Raw genomic sequence first — 22,824 nt, forward strand, 5'->3', positions numbered from 1 at the left:
GGGGTGGGGGAATGGGGTGGCTGGGTGATGGACATTGGGGTGCGTATTTGTGGTGAGCGCTGTGTATTGTGTAAGACTGATGAATCACAGACATTACCCCTGAAACAAATAATACATTATATGTCAATAATAAAAAGAATAAAGTTGTTGAAAAGGTTAAGAGATCTATTCCTTGTAAACTGCTTCACACAGGATTTAGTAAGCACATAGACGGTTTAGTAGGTGATAACTACCATTAACATGGCATTCAAGATCCTTAATAATTTGGCCTCTCCCTGCCTTTCAAGCCTCACCTCCTGCCTCATCCTGTCCTAGCACCACCTCCCAATTCTCTGTCGTGCCTGCATGCTTTTCCTTCTCCTTAAGATTCTTTCCCTATCTTGTACACCTGGCAAAATTCTTGTTCTATAGGATGGTGAAGTCTTCTCACTCACCCACCTCGCTTCCTGGCACAGTTTCCATAACCATGGAGATCATGCCTCCTCAATTCTCCAGAGTAGTTCCAATATCAAACAGTCTGTGGTATTGTCAAGACCCTGTGTCAACTTCTCCTCCCATCTTTTATTCTGAAAATATGGTTGTCAAACCATAGTACCTGTATATACTCTATGATGACAGCTATTACATTTTATTCTAACGATTTATATGTCTACCACATTAGCCTGTGACCTTTTTGAGCGCAGGGACTTTATCTTCATCTGTGTATACCAGGAATTCTCATAGTGCCTAGGGCATAGTGGGAACTAAATAATGTCAATTCAATAAATGAATTAATGAATGACTAATTGAATGAATAAGATACTCATCCTCTTATTTTGCATCTAGGTTGACCTTGCCTGCCCCTAGCCCCTCCATTCCGACCTTAGGAACTGTTCTAAGACATGAAGGTCACTTTAATAAAGCTGTGTGTGTGTGTGTGTGTGTGTGTGTGTGTGTGTGTGTATACGCGCGCGCACGTTATTTCTGCTAAGTTTGTATATGGGTCCTATTTTGAGATCGCCAGATCGCCAGATTGCTCTGCTTTTCCAAAGTATCTATTGAACTCCCTTTTCAATTTCCTTGGGGGCACCAAGCCAGCATGTCCTGCTTTGCCTCTGCTTCCACACCCTGCCACGTCACCCCAGTTCTGCTATGCCAGGAATGTTACTGGGGAAGAGTGGCTCTATGACTCAGAGGACACCCCAGGGATTGAGTGGGAATGGAGGCAGAGACAAGGTATGGGAGAAAAGATGGGAGACGCCCCTAGCCCCACTTTTTGAATTTTGCCTTCATCCATTCATATATTCAGGAGACATGTATTATGCACCTACTTTGTGCCAGGCACTATTCTAGAAGCTTGAGATCTAAAAATGGATAAGATGTAATCTTTGCCCTGAAATGTTCAGTCTTAGGAGGGAGACAAACTAGTAAACAGACTGACAATACAAGGTAGTAGGAGTAATAGTAGCCATTTTCTGGTACATAAAGAGAAGCAAAGATCCCTAAGAAGCTACAAAACAGGGATCTCTTTTCAGGAGGGCTGAAATCAAATTCACTGATCAAATCCCAGGGAGAAGATCCCCCTCTTTGACCTACTGCCTTGGTGAGTCAGGGCTTTATTGGTCTCTTTCCAATTTTAAAATCAGAAACAGCTTTATATCTACACCAGCTGATTTCTAAAATAACTCAGGAAATGGTAGCAGCTCCATGCTTTTTATGAAAACAAGGATAATTTATTCAACAAATATTTATTGAAGACCTATGAGCGAAATCCTGTGCTAGACAGTGTGCTCCCACTGTCTAGTTCCTGTACTGTTTAGTTGGGTGGAGCGGTATAGGCAATTGTAAAATACTTCAGTGTCACACAATTCCATTGCTATGGAATGAAATGGCAACCCAATCATGTGAAGTTTATCTACCTTGAGCACCCAAAGGAATATGAATAATCCAGCAGGGGGCAGCAGGGAAACAATTATTTTAATCTTGATGAGATTGGCGTAGAAGGCAGAGGTAAATAGGCAGGGGTAGTTTGGGCTTTCGGGTCCTAGGTTCCCTTTCTAGAACCTGGACGACACCCGGATAGAAGATAACCAGGGCATCTTGGGGGCTACAAAAGCAAGATCCCCCCCTCCATTAGTCTTCATTTATTAATTCCACAAATAATTATTGAGCCTCTACCATGTGCAGAGTCACAGATAGAAGAAGCTGGAAATACAAGAGTGAAACAGTCTTTGCTTACAGTCCGATCAGGGAGAGACAGGTCTTAAGATCCCCACCTGGGTTCACAATCTCCAGGGTACTTTGTTAAAACTGAGCAGCGTTAGTCCGCACACTAGACTAGAATCGTGTCCCCATGCCCTTTGGTGCACAGATTAACAGAGTTGAGTAGTTAAGGGCTTGCTTGGATCGCGAGAAGACTGTGATAAGGTTTGATTGCTTTCCGTGGCCCTTTCTGACAGGTCTTCATTCATTCATTTATCAAATATTTACAGCATTCCGTAACAGTGCCGAGCATTGCGTTTGAGGCAAAGTGTAGATCTGTTTTGAATGTCATTCAGAGGAAGGCAAGACGGCCGCGCACGTTACAGTAAACAAAGCAGTAAAGCCGGAAGAACACTTAGTCGCATGTGATGTTTTGTGATATTCGAGTGCTTAATGTCTCTGACTTGACAACAGCGCTTTTGTCGGGAATTCTTCCCTGGGCTCTAAAATTGAGGGCCGGCTGGGCGGACTCTTCACTTATCTCGAGCTCCGGCAACTCAACGCGGTCCTTTCGCAGAGCCGAATATGAATTGACCCACCGAGCCACCGTACGGACGGTCTACAGTCGGAGAGGGCTTGCCTTCGACCGGTGGATTCGTTAGGGCGTGGGGAGCCCGCGTCATATGACCAACAGCAGCCCCCCGATTGGCTCTCAAGGACTCCCTCTCTTCCCGTTCGAGTGGGCTGAAACGCTGGAAAGGTTAAGCGCATGCGCAGTTCCCGGATTTCCCTAGCCACCCGGAGTGGAGCGGTGGGGTTGGGCGATAAACAGGCTGTGGCTAGGGAGGAGGGGTAGGGGCATTCGTTCCGTTGGGACTTTTCACGCCCCCTTATTTTTTTAGGTGTGGTTAGGTTCAGACGCGGGGCCCTGGCAGAGGCTTGAGCCTACTCTCTTGTGAAAGCGGAAAGAAGCTCCCGAGGAGAGCGGCCGAAGTTGCGGAGAGGGTGCGAGACGGGAGTTCTCCCCTATGCCAGCCAAATGGTGCGGCCCTGAGCTGTTTCACGACCCGGCCCGAGGTGTCTGAGAGAGGCCCGGGAGCGGGCAGGGAGGCGGCCCGCAGAACGCGGGTTCTGTGAAGAGACGTGGAGAAAATTCGATTCGGAGAAGAGGAAGAGCCCGATTGAAAGAGAGCGAGGCCGCTGAGGGGGAGGGGGCTGCCAAGATGGCGTCGGCCTCCTCTGGGCCGTCGGCGGCCGGGGTTTCATCCTTGGATCCCGCGGTCCCTTCCGGCGCCTCGTCCTCAGGTAATCAGGGCGGGGCGTGGGCAGGGGTCTGATGACTGCTGTGCGATGGGAACGAGAGCGAGACCTGGGAGGGCACCTGTAACTGGGGATGTCCGAGGAGTTGCCGGTAAGGAGGACAGAGGCCGGGCTTTCAAATAGCAGGGCTTTCTGGGCGGACAGGGGGAGTGTGAGGAAAGGATGGATTTGGTTGAGGAAAGGGCGGCTGTCAGAAACACTAGCTCTCTTCGAGGAGACCTAATTGAGGGCTTGAAGTAGTAGGGTTAGGAAGGGATGGAGATTAAAGGTGGGGGTAAGAGGGAAACCGAAAGGAGCGGAGAAAACTAAAGTAAATGGAGGCTTCATAAGTAGAGAGAGGAATTAGCGTGAGAGGCAGGTGGAATCCAAGTTATGGGGTTAATTTTATAAAAATGTAGAAGAGAAGCCATGGAGTTGAAACATGTTTAAGAGTTATGTGACGCTTTCTTTCGATTGCTGCGGAGTTAGGGAATTGTGGATTTTGTTGGGGGTGGGAGTTGAGACATCTTTTTCCTTAGAGACTCCCCTTCATGCGTCATTCCTTCTCACTTAGTGCTCCCCCCCCCCCGCCACGCGCACGCACTCGTACACATATGTTCTATCAAACATCCTACTTCGATGATTCTCATTTCTAGACTGCCCAATTTTGGGAAGGAATGGAACGTTTTGAAGGAAGGTGGAAAAAAGACCCTAAAAACAGATGGAGAAGGTGGAATGATGCAGTACAGGCTGAGAGAGGTTATGTTGGAAATTAGGCCTGGGAAGGATGTGTGGTTGGGGGAGGTGGTTCTGCGTGCTGTGGGGAATATTGCATAATAGGAAATGGACTGGAAGAATGCTTAGGCTGTATCAGGAAATTGGCACTTGGAGAATGGAGCCAGGGAACATAGCTCAAAGTAGTTAGAAACTATTGGAGATTGAGGGAGGGCCAGGAGCCCACCAGAAAAGCAACAGATTGTGTGTAGGAGGGCAAATGTGTATAAGCGTGGGGAGAGGGGTGGAGATTGAGTCAGAAACTGTTCTAGAGCTTCCATTAGAAATGTCTGGTGTTCCACAGCGGCTCTTACCTCTAAATTGTGAACAGGAGAGGCTGCCAGATGTTGGATGCAGTACTCGAGATGTTGACGTTTCCTTAGGCCTGGGATTTCATCCTTACCTTTTGAATTGGCTGAATAGAAGGTTCCACCTTTCATATTCCAGCTGGGATGAGTACGACTACATGATCACAGTTATCTTCTTCATAAGCTGCAGTTTTATTTATGTGCATCTATTTTTAGTTTCTTGAGAGGTGATTTTTGCCTTTCCTGTAAAAGCATTAGAGGACCAGAGCAACTCATGTTGCATTTTAAGTGTGAAGGATGAAGTAAAATGACAGGTTTTTTTTATAGAGTAGTTCCTTAATTTAAAAACTTTTCTTTCCTTCCCCAGTGCAGAAAGAACAATGGTTGTGTGTAGTCCTTAAACTTAACTATCAAGTTAGGTGTTCTATTAGAAACCACGTTAACCTTAAAAGCCATGTGTTTATGTCCTAAAATTTGATTCAGCCTCTATCTCATGGACGTACTGGCCATGTGGATAGATTTAGGAGTAAAGGAAATATTTCTTTGTCACTTACTGATACATCTTTCTCCTCTTCCATCTCTGCTCCTGCTTCAGATAGTCCTCCTATCTTTTTCAGATGTCACTGTATGATATTTTTATGTTCTTATGTTTTCTGCCAGATCCTAGGGCTGGCAATTAGTAATTCAGATTGCATAAATGTTTTTGTCCTATTGTGTTTTCACCAGAAAATAAAATATTAGGTTTCAGTGGACCTTACAGCTCCTTGACTCTACTATGTTCATATGAGAAGTCAAGGTATAAAAATGTCTAAAAATAGTTTTAGATTCCTATTTTTACTTTTGTTTCTTACACCTTCCCTCTTTGCTTCTTTGACAGATATTGAAGCAATTGGATTTAGAAATTAAGAAAAATTCTGTTTGTAAATATTCCTGAAAACCTGGTGGGATTTTTGTGTCCAAATACACAGTGTTGACTTCATTTGTGTATCTGCACTTTCACTTAGGTTTGGGCTTAGTAAATTTAATTTGGTAAAATATTTCATTTTAAGGATATGATTGAAGAGGATAGAATATTTGATTCTGATACCAAAAAAAAAGGCTATTAAAAATGGGATTTATTTTTATTTTAATTTTTTAAAAATGGGTTTTATTTGTAACTGAAGGTGAGTGTTGCTCTATCTGGATGAGAGTACCAGGGGGATTAGGACATTGACAGGACTGAGTGATGGTTTATGATTTCCTAAAGTGTTAAAGGCAACAAGGCTGGCCTTGTAGAAATTCAAGATGGGGGGGGGGCTGTGTGTGTGTGTGTGTGTGTGTGTGTAACCATTCTAAAACCAGCTTATTCTTAGATGTTTAGCTGAACTCACTTAAATTTTGGTGAAACTCTGAAATCCTAAAGGCAAGATTCGTTGGCAATGTTGAAAATAGATTCAAGGTAAGAATGTTAGGATTCAGGGACAGATTGACTAATGTTTCAGATAAGCCACTCATAACCTTTGGAGGCTCAAAATCTTTTGGCATTCAAATTAGGAAGGACAGATTATTTAGAACAGTTGTTCCTGTATGGATTATTTCACCATTAAGGCATAGCTGGTCTTTTATACTGCTGATAAGTGAAATATGGATGGTAGATCAAACCATACGTTTTAAGATGTTTGACATCTTTTCCCATTGGAGTAATTACCATGTTTGGATTTGGGGGAGGCCGTTATAAATGAGTATCAGCTTAGAGAAGGCATCATCATGTGTTTGTTCTTATACTTTGTTAATAAAAATTGATGCAGTTTGCCATCTAGTCTCAGCTGTTTGATGTGTAAAGGAAATTTATTCCTTCTTTGGCTTTCTCCCCCATCCTTATTATTTGGACAGTGGCACCACTTAAAAATAAAATTAGCCCTGAAGAGGTGCTGTTGACAGTATGACCATCTGTCACACCAGTGTGCAGAAAGTCTGTTTCCCTATCTGTAATTTGACTAGTTTATCAGGAGCTTGAAATTCAGGGGCGCCTGGCTGGCTCAATTGGTAGAGCATGTGACTCGATCTCAGGGTTGTAAGTTCAAGTCCCACATTGCTGTGTAAAGATTACTTAAAAATAAAATCTTAAAAAAAAAAAAAAAGGTTAAAATCAGCTACTGAGTCCCTTTTTTTTTTTTACTACCAGGAAGGGGGTAAAGAGTTTCTGTTTTGGAGACTTGATTTGAAGTTTGAAGGAGTTAGAAAGTAAAGTTAGAATGCTAAAGTGTATACTGCTTCTCTGAAATAAGAGCTGTTTGATAAAATCACATGTGACTCCCCCAAGGAAAAAACACTTGAAACATTAGAAGATCATGAAACTGTAGTTCCTTTTTGCTTCAGACCAGAACATTTCTGAAATTGTCACCCTTCACCTATATGATTTTATCATGAGCACAAATGATTTGGAAGTAACTTTACAGCTCCTTTCCGACTGTATTTTACTTAACTACTGAGGGAAACCCCAGAGACACAGGACTGAGCATTTTTGCTTGGGACCTTTATCAAAGGGCCGGCCTCATCAGTCCCTGATACTGGTGGTTTTGTTCTTTCTAGAAGAGCTTCACCAGTAAATTATGCTCTAATCTGATAACACCAAATGGTAGGGATTTTGTAGTTTTATAAGTAGGGAGAAATGTTTCTGTTTGCTTTTTACATGGGGGTTTTGACATTTTTTTTCTTTTGTTCCCTTGGTAGATTTTGCCAGAAAACTGACATCAGAATGTCCTTGTTTTTGATTAACCTTTTTTTTTTTTAAATTTTTGAAAAAGATTTTATTTATTTGAGAGAGAGTGAAAGAGTGTGGTGTGTACACAAGCAGGGGTGGGGTGCAGAGGGAAGAGAGACTCTCAAGCAGATTCTGCGCTGCGGAGCCCGAGGCCAGGCTGGATTCCAGGACCCCAAGATCATGACCTTAGCCAAAACCAAGAGCCGGACGCTCGACTGACTGAGCCACCCAGGCACCCCTGATTAACCATTTATTTCTGCCATGGCTGCCCAAGCCCGGTCAAGTATGATTATATAGATTTATTAGGTATCCAGTATCTGATAGTAATTGGTAATAATGGACTGATAAGTTAGCTTTGGATATCAAAATAATATGTTTTGCTTGTTAGTTTCTGTATGCTGTTCTGGGTTGATATAAAAGTCTTCTGATTGATAACTTTTCTCAAACAGGTGCCAGCTACTAGTTATTACATATTTTTTTTTTTTTTTTTTTTTTTTTTTTTTTAAAGATTTTATTTATTTATTTGACAGAGAGAGACAGCGCGAGAGAGGGAACACAAGTAGGGGGAGTGGGAGAGGGAGAAGCAGGCTTCCCGCAGAGCGGGGAGCCCGATGCGGGGCTTGATCCCAGGACCCTGGGATCATGACCTGAGCCGAAGGCAGACGCTTAACCGACTGAGCCACCCAGGCGCCCCTAGTTATTACATATTTTATTAGCCTGTTTTTCTCCGATAATATGATGGAAACTATAGCCTGTGAAGTGAACAACAGAGAGAACACCAGGCCAAAGACAGAACTGGGGATAAAGAAGGAAGGTGGTTATTTTATCCTTTAAGCTGGATATTTTCTTTCCTAGAGTTTTTGGATGTTCTGACTTGACATGAAGAAAGCAAGAGCAAAGTTGTTACTTTCTTCTCTCTTTTTCCTGGGTGTATTTCTTGATCACTAATAAATGTATATTTCAGGAAGTATGCTATTTTCTGATAGCCTGGTAGAGGGAATCTCTATTTCTCAGTGTTCCAAACCCCAGTCCACCATTCAGTCTCAAAGAGAGAGTGTTTGGGCTGATGGTATTTCCTAGAGGAAACCCCTTCCTAGCCCATTTCCCCTTTTGCACTTCACTTCTCCACCCTTTCCTATCAAAAGAGCATTGTTTAGTTTCTAAGTATGTGTTGATTGGTTTTTTTCATATCTCCTATGAGCTTCCATCATTCTTTTTTTTTTTTTTTTTTAAGATTTTATTTATTTGCAAGAGAGAGAATGAGAGACAGAGAGCATGAGAGGGAGGAGGGTCAGAGGGAGAAGCAGACTCCCTGCTCAGCAGGGAGCCCGATGTGGGACTCGATCCCGGGACTCCAGGATCATGACCTGAGCCGAAGGCAGTTTCCTAACCAACTGAGCCACCCAGGCACCCTCCATCGTTCTTTTTACTGTTTACTATTTGAAGTGAACTTTTTTTCCCTCAACTTCTCCATTTTTTTAAACTTTGTCTCCCAGTCATTTTTCTTTATCCTCCTGTGAAATTCCAGTCTGTTTGTAATGGCTGTAGACAATATATTTTTTTTAAGCTTTTATTTGTAAGTAATCTCTGCACCCAACATGGGTCGTGAACTTAAAAGATCAAGAGTCGCATGCTGTACTGATAGCCAGCCAGGCCAGGTGCCCCTGTAGACAATATGTATTAATTGGCAAACATCTGATTCCAGAAAAGGCTCTTTTCTGTTGAGTCTGAGGAAGACTTTGGCAAAAAGTAAGGAAGGCAGGTTCCTTGCGGGGAGTTCAGTATATCTTATTATTTACCTTATATACTTAACTGAGTAATATGGAAGTAACCCAGAATAAGCACTATACCAAAGGATCAGTGATGTTAATGGGAAGTGGGCTAAGGGAAGGTAAGCAAAGGAAGTTGTAGGGAGAGAATGGGAAGAGGGTTTTTTTTAGGAAACATAATTAGCTAGAGCAGAGTAGCTTTCCTGTGCACAGTACAGGTAGACAAGCCTGGTAAACTTTAAATTTTCATTGACAAGAACCTGTATAAAAGGGATGACGGAAAAGTAACCTATCTCTGATATTCATTGTAATTGTCTTGAAGTGCATTGTTGGGGCAGTTAATGTTCATTATGATATAATTAAAATTAGACGTTCTCTGCTGAAACATGTTCATTCCAATCCAGCAAGAGTCATTGCCTTTTCAGGATAGATAGAGCCAGGTTTGGAAATAAGAGGTGGCAGTTTGCCAAGAAATGTCAAATATTTCTGGGCCATGGGTGGCTTATCCAGGAGACTCAGGTCTTTTATTTATTATTATTTTTTAAGATTTTATTTATTTACTTGTCAGAGAGAGTGAGAGAGAGCACAAGCAGGGGGAGCAGCAGAGAGGGAGGGAGAAGCAGGCTCCCCGCTGAGTAGGGAGCCTGACAAGGGGCTCGATCCCAGGCCCCTGGGATCATGACCTGAGCCGAAGGCAGAGGCTTAACGGACTGAGCCACTCAGGTGCCCTGAGACTCAGGTCTTTTAAAGAAGACTTTTTTTTTCCTTCCATATTTTCGATCAAAGTTTTAGTGCCAAGAGATACATATTTGAGACCTGAGAACCATGAAATTTGCCTTGTAGAAGCAAAAGTTTATCACAAGAGGGAAATGTAGAGTTATTTTAATTAACCTTGGGAGCTTATTACTAGTGGCAGAGGTGTTACATTGAGGTTGTATATTATTAAGATGAGTCTTAGTTTAAAAAAAAGAAAAGGATGAATCTTAGTGAACTTGTGGCTCATTCCTTGCTGCTTAGTTGGCTGTTATCTGAGGTGACCCCAGGACTGGTAGATCAAATTGCTTTGGAGCTTTTGTTTCTAGGAGCATCTTTGTCTTTCTGACTTTTTCCTAGAAGATCCTTAGGAAAACTTGACACTTGCTAGGAAACAAAATTTAGTTTTTCTCTGGGATGTGGCTTGGTTTAGTCCTTATGGAGGATGTAATAATGGTACTTTTTTGTTTGTTTCTAAACACTAAGTTTTTGAGTACTCAGCACTGCTGAGATTCTCAGGAGGTGAGCTGATACTTCAGACATTTCTGAGTATTTTCATTTGAAGAACATATTGTGTCTCCTACCTGCAGGGGTATAGTTAAAATGGCTTTCAGTATTTCAAGGTAACAAGGACCAAAGAGATTGCTTCAGATAGTACAACAGATAACTGGGCTGACTGTGTTTGTGTTTTGTTTTGTGTGGGTTTTTGCTTTTGCTTTTTTTGTTTTTCCTTTTAAAACCTCTGGCTCTCTGTGTGATCAACCAAGAGAACCTCTAAGAGTTAGCATTTTGTTTCCCAAAAGTCTGCTTATATCGCTTTGTGCTCTGTGTAGGTATTATTGACACATTTATGCGGTAGTATTGAGTTGGGTCTCTGGGATTGCCTCTCTATGACCTGCCCAGGCAAAACTCCAGTTGTCTGAGTAATGCACATCCGGCCAGCCTCTAGCATCCCCAAATTATATGTGTACTTCAAACATCGAAGTCAGTCACACACTGCCTCTTAGTTTCTCATCTGGTGGATGATGTCATTTCATCTCCGACGGAAATGCTTCTGCTCTGAAAGTGCTGGGAGAGGCTCTGGTATTAAGGCCAACTCTGTTTTGTTCCACATACTGGGGGGAAAAACAACTCTTATTTTGGAGGTTTTTACAGTTTGGAAATATCTTTATTTCAGTTATCTCCTTTTTTAAAGCCAACTCATTTCCCTCTGAAGTTTGCCTTTTTTACACTTCTTAGAATTATATTGATGATTTTTCCCTTCCTCTACATTTCCTCCCTCCCCTCAGTAGTGAATCTTAATCTCCTGTTGTTCAATAGTAGCAAGCAAATATATGGAGAGTCACAGTGGTGTTTTGCCAAGAAACCAGCCCCTCCAGTACCTTTTTCATTAGAAACATAATTTAGGGTGGGGCCAAGGACCAAAATGGAGTCCTTCCTTAAGACTAGGATGGAGTTACTCAGAAAAATATTCTGTGACTTGGTGTGATGATTCATTGTTGTATTTTAGCAAGAATCAATTGGGTTGTTTCCATTTTGGCACTTGACTGGTTCAGCTGCTTTGAAATTATTTTAGTAACATTAAAGGTTTCCCAGCTTATTTTCATAATTTAGCGGATCTTTTATATTTTTCAGGGTTTGGTATCCAGGAGATACGCTGAAATTAGGTTTCCCCGTTTTATAGGAGAATATTGATGTTCTGGAGGACATGAAAGATAAACCTCTTCAGAGAGAATCTCTTATATGTGCTGATGAAAGTTTGTTTCAGGTTGTACAAGCATCTCAAAGTAATACGTGGTAGAGAAAGAGTAAGCGTAGAGGAGTCATGCGTATTTGTAGCTTGGGATTGTCAGCAGTATTCTGGACATTTTCTTTTTACATTTTTTTCTTCTAGTATGTCTCTGCAGCAGCATAATATGATTGTAATGAGCTTGAGTTAATGTGTGGGGTGGGAGTGATGTTGGTCTGTATATGTGGGACTGTCAAGTAGTGGTTTACTGGGGAAAATGGAGTATATAGCAAAGAGCACAACAATAAAGTCATCCCTGTGTATCTCTTTTCCTTAATTGCTAAATTATTGATGTAATTATTTTTTTATATAAAATTTACATGGGTAAGGAAAAATAGATATCTGTAAAGTTAGAAAATCAACCTAATTCCACTATTCAAGATAGTTATACTTAAACATTTTGACATATAATCTTTTGGACCTTTTCAATGTGTATAAATAATGTGAGTGAACTTATAGGTAAGTGTTGTACAAAAATATGGTACTATGTAATTTTTTTTTACTCTTTTCCACATCCTATCCATAAATATACATAAAAATAATGGTTTATATATTCCATTTTATGGCTAGATTTATGTCACCAATCTCCTTTTGTTCATTTAGATTCTTTCCAGTTACAGTATCTATCCAATAATAGTTTTTATATATAATGCTGCAGTAAATATCTTTGTATATACATTTTTGCCCACTTGATTATTTCTTTAGAATAAATTCCCACTTCTGGGTCAAATTGTACATGTATGTTTTTAAGACTTCTTGCCAGATATTGCCACATTACCCTCAAGAGTGGAAGACCCTCAAATAAGATGTACGCGCGTTATTTTTTGAAAGGGTAGATGCCTGTATGCAAAGGAATTTTGTACCTGAAAATTTTTTGCCAATATGAAATCACTCCAGGGTGAAATGATTTGGCTTACAGATTTTGTGACCAGTCTTGGAATTTTTCTGCCAGAACTTCTCTTGTTTTTTGGACGTTTACCTAAAACTACAAAAAAATCATTTTACATTTCACAGTATGGTGCTGGGGATCAGGTTAGGTCCTGTTCATAATTTTAGATTTCAGAGTTTTTTTTTTTAATATGCTTATTCTGCTGTAAGCAAGTAGAACCCCAGCAGTAAGTGATAACTTTCTGTTTTTCCTCATTTAGGTTTCAACTTTCTGTGCTGTGGGGTCAACCGTAAGAGAGGTAGATCTGATGTGTATCTGTGCTGAAGAAGCATGAGCTCCTTGCAATAACTAGAAGCCAACTCCTCTTCCCCATAACAATTGCAGACTTTTTGTAGTGGTAGTACATGGCCTTCTTCTGAGAAGGCTGTGGGTGTCTTGCAAGCATTATTTGACATTAGCTCCCATTTCTCTCTGCCCTCCCCAAGAAAGATGCTATCGTAACACAGAAGTTTCTTTTCTCACAGTTCCACAGTATAATATGAATCAATTGACTACCTTTTGTCTCTCTCAGAGTCTTCCTATAACTTCATTTCCTTTTGTTTCAGTAAATGAGTCTCAACTCTTCTTCTTTTCCCTTTCTGCTGCATCTCTCATTTCCCCTGACCCTTCCCATCCTATAGATAGGTTTCATAATTCATAATGATGATAATAAGTGATAGTATTTGTAAGCATTTATTATATGTTAAGTGCTGTACATGACTTAACTTAATTCTCTTAACAACCCTATGAGGAACATGTTATTTCTCCATTTTATAGATGAGGTAACCAAGGCCTAGAGAGTTTCAACTAACTTGTCCGAGGTTGCCTAGTTAGTAAGTGGTGATTTAGTATTCACACCTAGGTGTTCTGATTTCAGAGCCCACAATTCTGCCCACTATGCTATTATTGCTCCCCTGACTAATCTGATAGACTGTGTGTGAACTAACTTGATTTTAAACCAGATTAACTGTTTGTTATTGAATGGGTACTGACTGAACCAGGACTCCTTGGTGAAGGAGAGAATAGTACAGAAGACAATTTCCCCTTCTGACCTTGGCTGTCCTAGAAAAACAACAGAATTCTGAGCTCTTCTGTGCATAATATGTGGAGTTACTGATTCTTTCAGTCTTTTAGCAAATATTTTAGAAGTTAATGTGCCAAAAAAAAAAGTTAATTGCCAAGGATTGGTAACTGATTCTGCAGTCAATTCTAAGGTCCCTAAAACGAAAAAGAGTTTGTGTGTCAGATACCCTCTTTTTGTCCACTGCAAATTCAATAATCATAAGAGCCTTGTGCTTTTAATCAGAGCAAGTCATGGTCTCACATAACACCAAAAAGAAAACTTCAACCTGAGATGAATGGAGCTCTTTTTTTCTCTGTTAAACTTTCTCTGTTAAAGTTGTTGATATTTTATTACAAAGACAAAAAGGTACTTTCTACTAGTGAGGACCTTAACATCTATAAAACTGTGAAACTGCTCTTTCAAGAATCAGACTTGAAAGAAATTTCTGCTGCTCTAGAATACAGGCATTTGGTTCAGAACAAGGATAACCTCACTAAAAGAAGTGAAAGGTATTTTCCTATTTTTGCCAGTAACATTGATGACTATTGCCAGAAGAACAGATTGTCATTACTGTTAACTTAAGACTGATGGAGGGGGCGGTATCTGGGTGGTGCAGTTGGTTAAGTATTCGGCTCAGGTCGGGAGATCGAGCCCCACGTCGAGCCTTGTGTTGGGCTCCATGCTCAGTGCCAAGTCTGCTTAGATTTTCTCTCCCTCTGTCCCTTCCCCCCACCCCCATGCTTGCTTCACGCTCTCTCTTTCTCTCTCTCTCAAATAAATAAATCTTAAAAAAAAAAAAGATTGAGAGGAATTGAAGGAGGGACTCTGCTCTTAATCCTCTTTCAGTGAAAATGAAAAATAGATTTCCTTGTCCCAAGGGAGGGGGGTACCTCAGGGAAAGAAAATATGTGTTCATATTGTCTGTTAGCAGTTCTGAGATTTATTTAGTTTTTAGAGCATTCTAGCTCCCCTGGTGCTTTCTTGGCCCACCTAGACTTTAGGTGGCCAGGAAATTGAAAACAAGATTGTTTAGAAGAAAGAGTTGAATTGGGGATTAGGAATGTGAATTCCCATTCTGGCTCTGTCATCATCTTTGCTCTGTGATTTTGAGCACATCCCTTATGCTTGTGCTTTTATTTATAAAAAAGGATTAGACTAAAATTCTCAAGGCCCTTTCAGATGATTTTTTTCATAATATAAATGGTAATTGATTTGTTAGCTTGACAATGGGCAAGCAGCTTAATTTGTGACTGAAGGAGCTGAGTTTTCAACTTGCTTTGTTTAAAAACCAACTTTCATGGGGCGCCTGGGGTGGCTCAGTCAGCTAAACATCTGACTCTTGATTTCGGCTCAGGTTGTGATCTCAGGGTCCTGGAATCAAGCCCCGTGCTCAGCACGGAGTCTGCTTGTCCCTCTCCCTCGGCTCCTCCCCCTCCCATTCTGTCTGTCTCTCTTTAATTAATAAATACAATCTTTTTAAAAAAATCAACTTTCATCAGCAGCTATAGATTTCAGCTAGACTGAGCTTGCCTGGCCAGAGTTTTTAAAAATTCCCAAAGTGAGAGGGGTGCCTGGGTGGCTCAGCCAGTTAAGCATCTGACTTCAGCTCAGGTCATGATCTCAGGGTACTGGGATCGAGCCCTGCCCGGGGCTTCCCACTCAGCAAGGAGTCTATTTGTCCCTCTGCTGGTTCCCCTGGTTCCCCTGCTCATGCTCTTTTTGTTTCTCTCTCTCTCTCAAATAAATAAATAAAATCTTTAGAAACAAAATTACCAAAGTGAGTACACCCTTGCTTTCTCTAGGATTTGGTTTGTTGTTGTTGTTTTTGCTTCTCTAGGGCTTTTACATTTTCTTTCTGCAGAGGAACTAGGGCTCAGAGTTGCCATGGTTGGCTCTATATCATCTCTTGACCCACTCAAAAATAAGTTATTTGAACCATTATTTTTTTCTGATGCAGACTGTTTGTGATGGCTTCATGTCTTGCTTTTAGTACTGCAGTATTAGCTAGTTGTTTAGAATGTTTCTTGGTCCAGGACCTGTTAATAAGAGTCCCAACTTAGTGCAATATAAAAACAATGTCACTGTTAGAGCTTCATCTTGATGCTTCCTTTTACCAGAGAAAACCTCTCAGAAAGAAACCAACTCAGATGAAGAACCTTGATTATCCAGACTTGTTTTCTTCTGTGGTATTTTTCCCCTAAACTTTTAATTATAAAAATTTTCAGACATACACAAAGTAGAAAGAACAATATAAAGAACCTCCGTGTGCCCATCATCTAGACTCAGCAGCAATATTTTGTGAAGCTTGTTGCATCTGTTCATCTTAATTTCCCCACTTCCACCCCCTGGAATGTTTTAAAGCAAACCCAGTCTTCATCTGATTTCAGCATAAATGCTTCAGAATGTTATTTCTACAAATAAGGACTGTATTTTGGGGGGAAAGGGAGGTAGGGACTTGTGACATAACCACAGTAGCATCATCACATCTACAGAATAGTGGTTCTTGGGCGCCTGGGTGGCTCAGTCGGTTAAGCGACTGCCTTCGGCTCAGGTCATGATCCTGGAGTCCCTGGATCGAGTCCCGCATCGGGCTCCCTGCTCGGCAGGGAGTCTGCTTCTCCCTCTGACCCTCCCCCTCTCATGCTCTCTCTATCTCATTCTCTCTCTCAAATAAATAAATAAAATATTAAAAAAAAAAATAGTGGTTCTTTAATTTCTCCTCTTGAGGCTCTTGTCTCAGAAACTTTTAAACTACTTTTTTTTTTTAATTTCTTCTTTTTTAATATGGAACCCTTCATGAATTTGCGTGTCATCCTTGCGCAGTGGCCATGCTAATCTTCTCTGTATCGTTCCAGTGTCAGTATATGTGCTGCCAAAGCGAGCACTACTTTACTATTTTTCTAATCAGCATCCGAACAAGTTTCATACATTATATTTGGTGGATATATCTCTTAAATACTTCATTTAATTGGTTCCCATACCCTGTAGTATTGTTTTAAGGATCAAATTAGCTACATTTGTAAGCTTTTAAAGTGCTATACAAATAAAAATTTTGTTAGTGGAGAGAAATACCCTTTCTACAAAGGTATCCGTTCAGTTTAATCTTGCAGCCAGTATTAAGGAGAACTAGGAGAATGTGGAGATGCCCAAGTATTGGCAAAAAATGCAGAAAAAAATTGTGAGCTCCGCCAGGTCAGGAACATAAAACTCTCTGTCCATAGTGCCTATGCAATGTTCCTGACATGTAACAGATTATCAGTTTTTGAATAATTGAATGAGGAGAGGGAGCAGAAATAATTCAGCATTGAACTGGTACTGAGAGGTGTTAAAATTGAGCCAATGAGGAGAAGCCAAGCTGTCAGCCTCCATACCCAGCTCCACCTTGGGTAGTGTGCTCTCTCTTTTGTAGCACATACTACATTTCATGGTGTGGACTGATCATGTAGGAATTTTAATAATCCTTCGGAGTTTTGGCTTAGATGGGAGAGGCAGGTCCCTGATTTCTCAGGAGAAAGGTTTTTTGCCAAGTAAAGTAAATTTTAACATTAGAACTCTGCCCTATACTCTTGTTTCCCCATCCAAAAAGAGAATGATATATATGGATCGTGGATTTGGATTATAAGATAATAATATATCCTTATCAGAGAATATTTTTCGCAAAGATGCTAGAAAACCAACTTTCTGCTGAACAATATTCTGGTCTTTTTAATTTTTTTTAAGATTATTTATTTGAGGCAGGAGGGAATGAGCGAGGGAGGGAGGGGCAGACAGAAAGGGAGAAGCAGGCTCCTCGCTGAGCAGAGAGCCCAAGCTACCCAGGCTCCATCCCAGGATCCTGGGGTCATGACCTGAGCCGAAGGCAGACACTTACCAACTGAGCCACCCAGGCAGCCCCAACAATATTCTGGTCTTATTTATAGGGATGAATCTCATTTCCCTTAAACATTGACTGGCTGGCATTACCAAGCCCAGTGTGGCCATGCTGAGTTAGCCTTCTTGTCTTTTCTCTCTCTCTCCTGCCCTCCCTTCTCCTTCCCCTGCCCTTTGCTCCTCTTCCTCCTCCTTCTGTACTAATAGGAGAGAAAGCTTCATTATGAGGTGAACAGGTACAATGCTGTTGACTCTTCAGTCTCATGGACTTCTCTAGTAGAGAGTTTCTCATTGCGCGCCTGGGTGGCTCAGTCATTAAGCGTATGCCTTCGGCTCGGGTCGTGATCCCAGAGTTCTGGGATCAAGCCCCGCATCAAGCTCCCTGCTCAGCGGGAAAGCCTGCTTCTCCCTCTCCCACTCCCCCTGCTTGTGTTCCTGCTTTCGCTGTCTCTCTCTGTCAAATAAATAAAATCTTTAAAAAAAAAAAAGTTTCTCATTGGCAGAGACTTGGACCAAGTGGTCCAGCCTTAGCAGATTATGTCACACTGTTCTTCATTGGATTTCTGGACCACTTGGGTGTTAACAGCAACATTGGTAAAACTCTAGGTATTTTTCTCTTCCCTTCCATTCTTCTGTGGTAGGTTGGAGCTCAGATTTGTGCCCCAGGAGCAAAACTTCAGGCAAGGAAGAGAGTAATAAGTCTTAGGTCTTTGTTCTCCTCCTCCTCCTGTGTTACTTGGTCTGATTATCATTATATTTTTTTAAAGATTTTATTTAGAGAGAGAGCGTGTGCATGTGTGCACGTAAGCAGGGGGAGGGTCAGAGGGAGAGAGAATCCCAAGCAGACGCTGTGCTGAGCGGGGAGCCCCGTGCAGGGCCCTGTCTCACAACCCTGAGATCATGACCTGGCTGACATCAAGAGTTGGAGGTATATGGGGCACCTGGGTGGCCCAGTTGGTTAAGCGTCTGCCTTCTGCTCAGGTCATGATCCCAGGGTCCTGGGATCGAGCCCCACATCAGGCTCCCTGCTCAGCAGGGAGCCTGCTTCTCCCTCTGCCTGTTCTGCCTGCCGCTCCCCCCCTGCTTGTGCGTGCTCTCTGACAAAGTCTTAAAAAAAAAAGAGTCGAGGCTTAATCCACTGAGCCACCCAGGTGCCCTTCTTCTTTTTCTTCTTCTTCATCATCATCATCGTCATCATTTAGATCCCATTACCGTTTTTAACTGCTTCAGCCATAAGTGTCCTTGGGATTAATCCCAGCTTTGCAGTTGCTGATAGCTAAGCAATTGGCACCAAAATTCCACTGAGTGAAGTCCTATCACCCTGGTTCTGGGTACTTTGCAAGAGTGTAGCCGCCCTAGAGCTACATGTTTGTGGGATAAAACTAGGAAAGGTAGCAAAGTAGAGCTTTTCAGGGAGGTATAGGGCTTTCTTACTAATTCGGTGCCTTGAAATCACTTACCTGCCTCTTTTTTCTCCATTGTTTAACTTTATCTAGTGACTACTTATGTACAGAGAAGGTTATTTTCTAGATAAGACTGTCAGACTAGGACTGGATGTTGGCCCTTCTTGGTTCTGCCAGATCCCTTCCAAACCTTTTCCTCTGTGGTAAAAAAGGAAGGGATAGGCCAAACACTGACCAAGGAGTCCAGAATCAGTGTTTGTCTTCTCAACTGAAAGCATACTGATTTTCTCAGTGAGAATCAGTGATTCTGTACTTGCATGTGTGTACTTGCAGGAGGGTGTGGTGGTGGTGGGGCCGCTCGGGTTTGGGAGGAGCCAAGTAATTTGAGATGCTAATTAAAATTCCTTGAAGGTCTAGGTAATTGAACATTAAACCTTGCTGTGAGCCCAACTTTGCTCTTGCTTTAGAAATCACATAGAAAGAATATATTTGTATAGCACATTATGGTCCATTTGATTTAGCTTATCACATTGAATCTTTACATAAGACTTTTTTTTTTTTAAGATTTTGTTTATTTGAGAAAGAGCGAGAGTGAGAGAGAGCACAAGTGGAGGGGAGGAGCAGAGGAAGAGGGAGAGGTAGACTTCCCGCTGAGCAGGAAGCTTGATGAGGGCTTAATTCCGGGATGCTGGGATCACGACCAGAGCCAAAGGCAGACACTTAACAGACTGAGTTACCCAGGTGCCCGCAAGACTTTTTTTAATGATGTAGGCTCCACAATGTGGGGCTTGAACCGACAATCCTGAGATCGAGACTTGAGCTGAGATCAAGAATCAGATGCTTAACTGACCCAGCCACCCAGGGGCCCCTACATAAGCCTTCTTTTTTTTTTTTTTTTGAAGATTTTACTTATTTGAGAGAGAGAGCACCAGCATGGGGGAATGTGTTGGGGGGGAGAAGGAGAAGCAGACTCCCTGATGAGCAGGGAGCCTGATGCCGGACTCCATTCCAGGACCCTGGGATCATGACCTGAGCCAAAGTCAGGCACTTAACAACTGAGCCACTCAGGTGCCCCTGTAAGGCTTGTAATATAGGTTCATTTTTTAGTTAAGCATAGAGAACAGTTTGCCTGATCTAACAGATTTGAACCCAGGTCTTCTGATTTTTAAATAGCTCAGCATGTTGACTCCTGGCTAAAAGGTTGTAAGATATAAAAGGTTAGACCTTGGGGTGCCTGGGTGGCTCAGTTGGTTAAGCATCTGCCTTCAGCTCAAGTCATCATCCCAGGGTCCTGGGATAACCTCGCATTGGGCTCTCCGCTCATTGGGGAGCCTGCTTTTCCTCTCCCTCTGCCTGCTGCTCTGCCTAGTTGTGCTCGCTCGCTCTATCAAATAAATAAAATCTTTAAAAAAAAAATAAAAGGTTAGACCTTTTTTCCTTTGTTGATGGACACCTTAAATTTTATAGTAAGTCAGTTAGCCGTTTTAATCATAAATCTGGGTTATCCTGGCTTATTGTTCCTTGGAATCTTTAGCTTGGGATTCTAGTACTAATTTACCTCGTTTTTTACCCAGCTGAAGTTGATCTAATTGAAGATGAAGCATCTATAAAGGGTGTAGATTATTGGGCTTTTCTGTTTTTCCAATTTTCTGGGTCATTTTATGCATTTTTATGCAGCAGATCTTCCTAACAGCTAGATGACATTTCCATTGCCTCCTATTTTGGGAAGAGGAATGAAAACCATCTGTTCCCCATTTTTTGCTACCCTGACTCAATATAGGGAAGGAAATTTTGCTGTTCTGCTTATCGGTAACAGAAATATTTGGTCTGTGGCCTCTGTACGACTAAGGGCTATTGTTACAACCTTTCCTCTGAGCTCAGCTATATTCTGAAATTCTAAGGGCCCTTGATTATTTGTCTTAAACAATCATAATTAGAGCTTCACCTTATTGCCCTTAACCCCCTCATCAATAATCCAGTGTATACATACACTGGAACTGGGATCTTCCTGCTCAGGTGTTATTGAAGATCCATCCCATTAGGCTCCTCTTTTTAATTTTCTTTAATATGGCTAATCTTTATTCTCTTTGAATTCATTAGAATTAGATTGAAGGTATATATCAGTAGTCTTTGAAGATAAAAGTCAGCATTTTCCAATATGAAGGGTGGGGGGACAGTCTGTCTTCCTGAGTGGTCATGTGTCTCCAATGTGATCATTGATGAAGGTTATGGGGATGGCAAACCCTTGAGAATTGATTTAACCTTTCAGAGTAGATTTTCTACAGATATATTCCTTTAGTCACTTTGTAAACATATTTATCTTTCCTAAATTTAAATGGATAAAAGCCATAATACTTATGAGATTGAATCACACACTTACCTTACACATCTGCCCTGATTAAATATTTGGTAAGTAAAACTCACTTTAGTAAGTAAGTAAACGCCAACAAATTCCTGTTGAGTTTACAGCAGAAACCAAGATGAGGAGGTAGGGATGCAGAATCTTCATTATTTTGACATTGTATTTTCTCATCCTTAGCTGCTTTATCTCCATAGATCAACTCTTTACCTTTTTTCTGAAATAATTAATAGAGAAGTAAAGCACCATAGATATGCTCTGAAAGTTCTTACCTTTTTAGCTGTCCAGGAAAAATTATTAATCAAGCCCTAGACTCTCCAATGAGTCCTAGGTATTTCTTACACCCTTTCTCTTTCAGCCATGGTATCAAATGAGACCCTCTTGACTCTGATGGTTAAATGTATCAAGAACAGATATATTTCCTGGAAAACAATATGAAGAATTGAGTAAGAAAAGGGACTAGAGCAGGAATGGAATATGCATAAGGGTTCTGTGAGTATGGAGGAAGAAGAGGAAGGGATATTTAAAATCCCTATCCAAAAGGATTTAGTATCACAGAGCAAGAGGCAGGAGCTCATTGTCAGATTTAGTTGGACTCAAACCCCAATTGTTTCAGTGTGCTTGATAGAAATTGTGGGCACTAGTGTGTGTGTGTACACTTCTGATTGTGTTTTGTTTATTCTTTTAACAGCATCAGGAATCAAGAGATCCATGGCATCTGAGGTGAGTTTGATACTGATACCATATTTCTGAAACTTTAATTCTGGGATAGAAGGATACCTTTTTATGACATCTTTATTTTCCCCCTACTTGGATCTTGGAAGCTAGGCGGGATTCTTACATCTCTTTGGTAAGCTAGAGATTATACATCTGCTTTTTTTTTTTTAATATTTATTTATTTGTCAGAGAGAGAGAGCACAAGCAGGGGGAGCGGCAGGCAGAGAGAGAAGCAGGCTCCCTGCTGAGCAAGGAGCCCAATGCGGGACTCGGTCCCAGGACCCTGGATCATGACCTGAGCCGAAGGGCAGATGCTTAACTGACTGAGCCACCCGGGTGTCCCTATACGACTACTTTTGTTGTAGTTTATTATAGATATTAATAATAGATTTGATTATTATAATAAATCAATAGTAATTGATTGAACATTTTTTTAATGTATCAAATGTAGTGTACCAAAGAGTAAATAATTTAAGTATCCTTTATTCTTATTTAATCCGGTAAACACTCCTGTGAGCTAAGTACCATTGCTATCCATGTTTTACAGATAAGTAGAGTGAGGATTAGAGGTTCAGCAACTTGCCCAAGGTCACACAATTAATAAGGCTGGGATTAAAACCCACACAATCTAGCACTAAAGCCCACTCTTTGGTTTTGCTGTTACTGCCTCCTGGTTGCATAGCTTCAGTGAATTTGAATAACTTCTTTTAACCAAACAGATGATGTTAGTTTTCTAAGTTTTTCTTTTCTGTGCAGATTATCTTCCATTTGCTTAACTTTCTTCTTCTTCAGTATTTCCCAAGCCTCTTCTTATTTCTTGCCTTTCTACGGGGTTTTGTGACAGGGTTTCAGAATGCAGGCCCCCTTT

The 22,824-nt window shown here is 41.3% G+C and overlaps 1 protein-coding gene and 1 non-coding gene across 3 annotated transcripts in view; one reads left to right on the top strand and one right to left on the bottom strand.

The window, feature by feature from the left end:
* The first annotated feature begins 2,990 nt into the window (after positions 1 to 2,990).
* The window catches only part of PIP5K1A (phosphatidylinositol-4-phosphate 5-kinase type 1 alpha), a 37,820-nt gene continuing 17,986 nt past the window's right edge, over positions 2,991 to 22,824 (top strand). For both annotated transcript variants that reach the window (XM_021688116.1, XM_021688117.1), the window contains exons 1-2: positions 2,991 to 3,486; positions 21,931 to 21,962. In XM_021688116.1, the coding sequence (XP_021543791.1) occupies positions 3,405 to 3,486; positions 21,931 to 21,962 (114 nt within the window). In that variant the 5' untranslated portion in view covers positions 2,991 to 3,404. The remainder of the gene's footprint in view (positions 3,487 to 21,930; positions 21,963 to 22,824) is intronic.
* On the bottom strand, positions 16,386 to 16,492 carry LOC123324658. The gene has a single exon (XR_006539935.1). It is a non-coding gene; the product is annotated as a U6 spliceosomal RNA (small nuclear RNA).

This window comes from Neomonachus schauinslandi, chromosome 4, assembly GCF_002201575.2.
Source record: "Neomonachus schauinslandi chromosome 4, ASM220157v2, whole genome shotgun sequence".
NCBI lineage: Eukaryota > Metazoa > Chordata > Mammalia > Carnivora > Phocidae > Neomonachus > Neomonachus schauinslandi.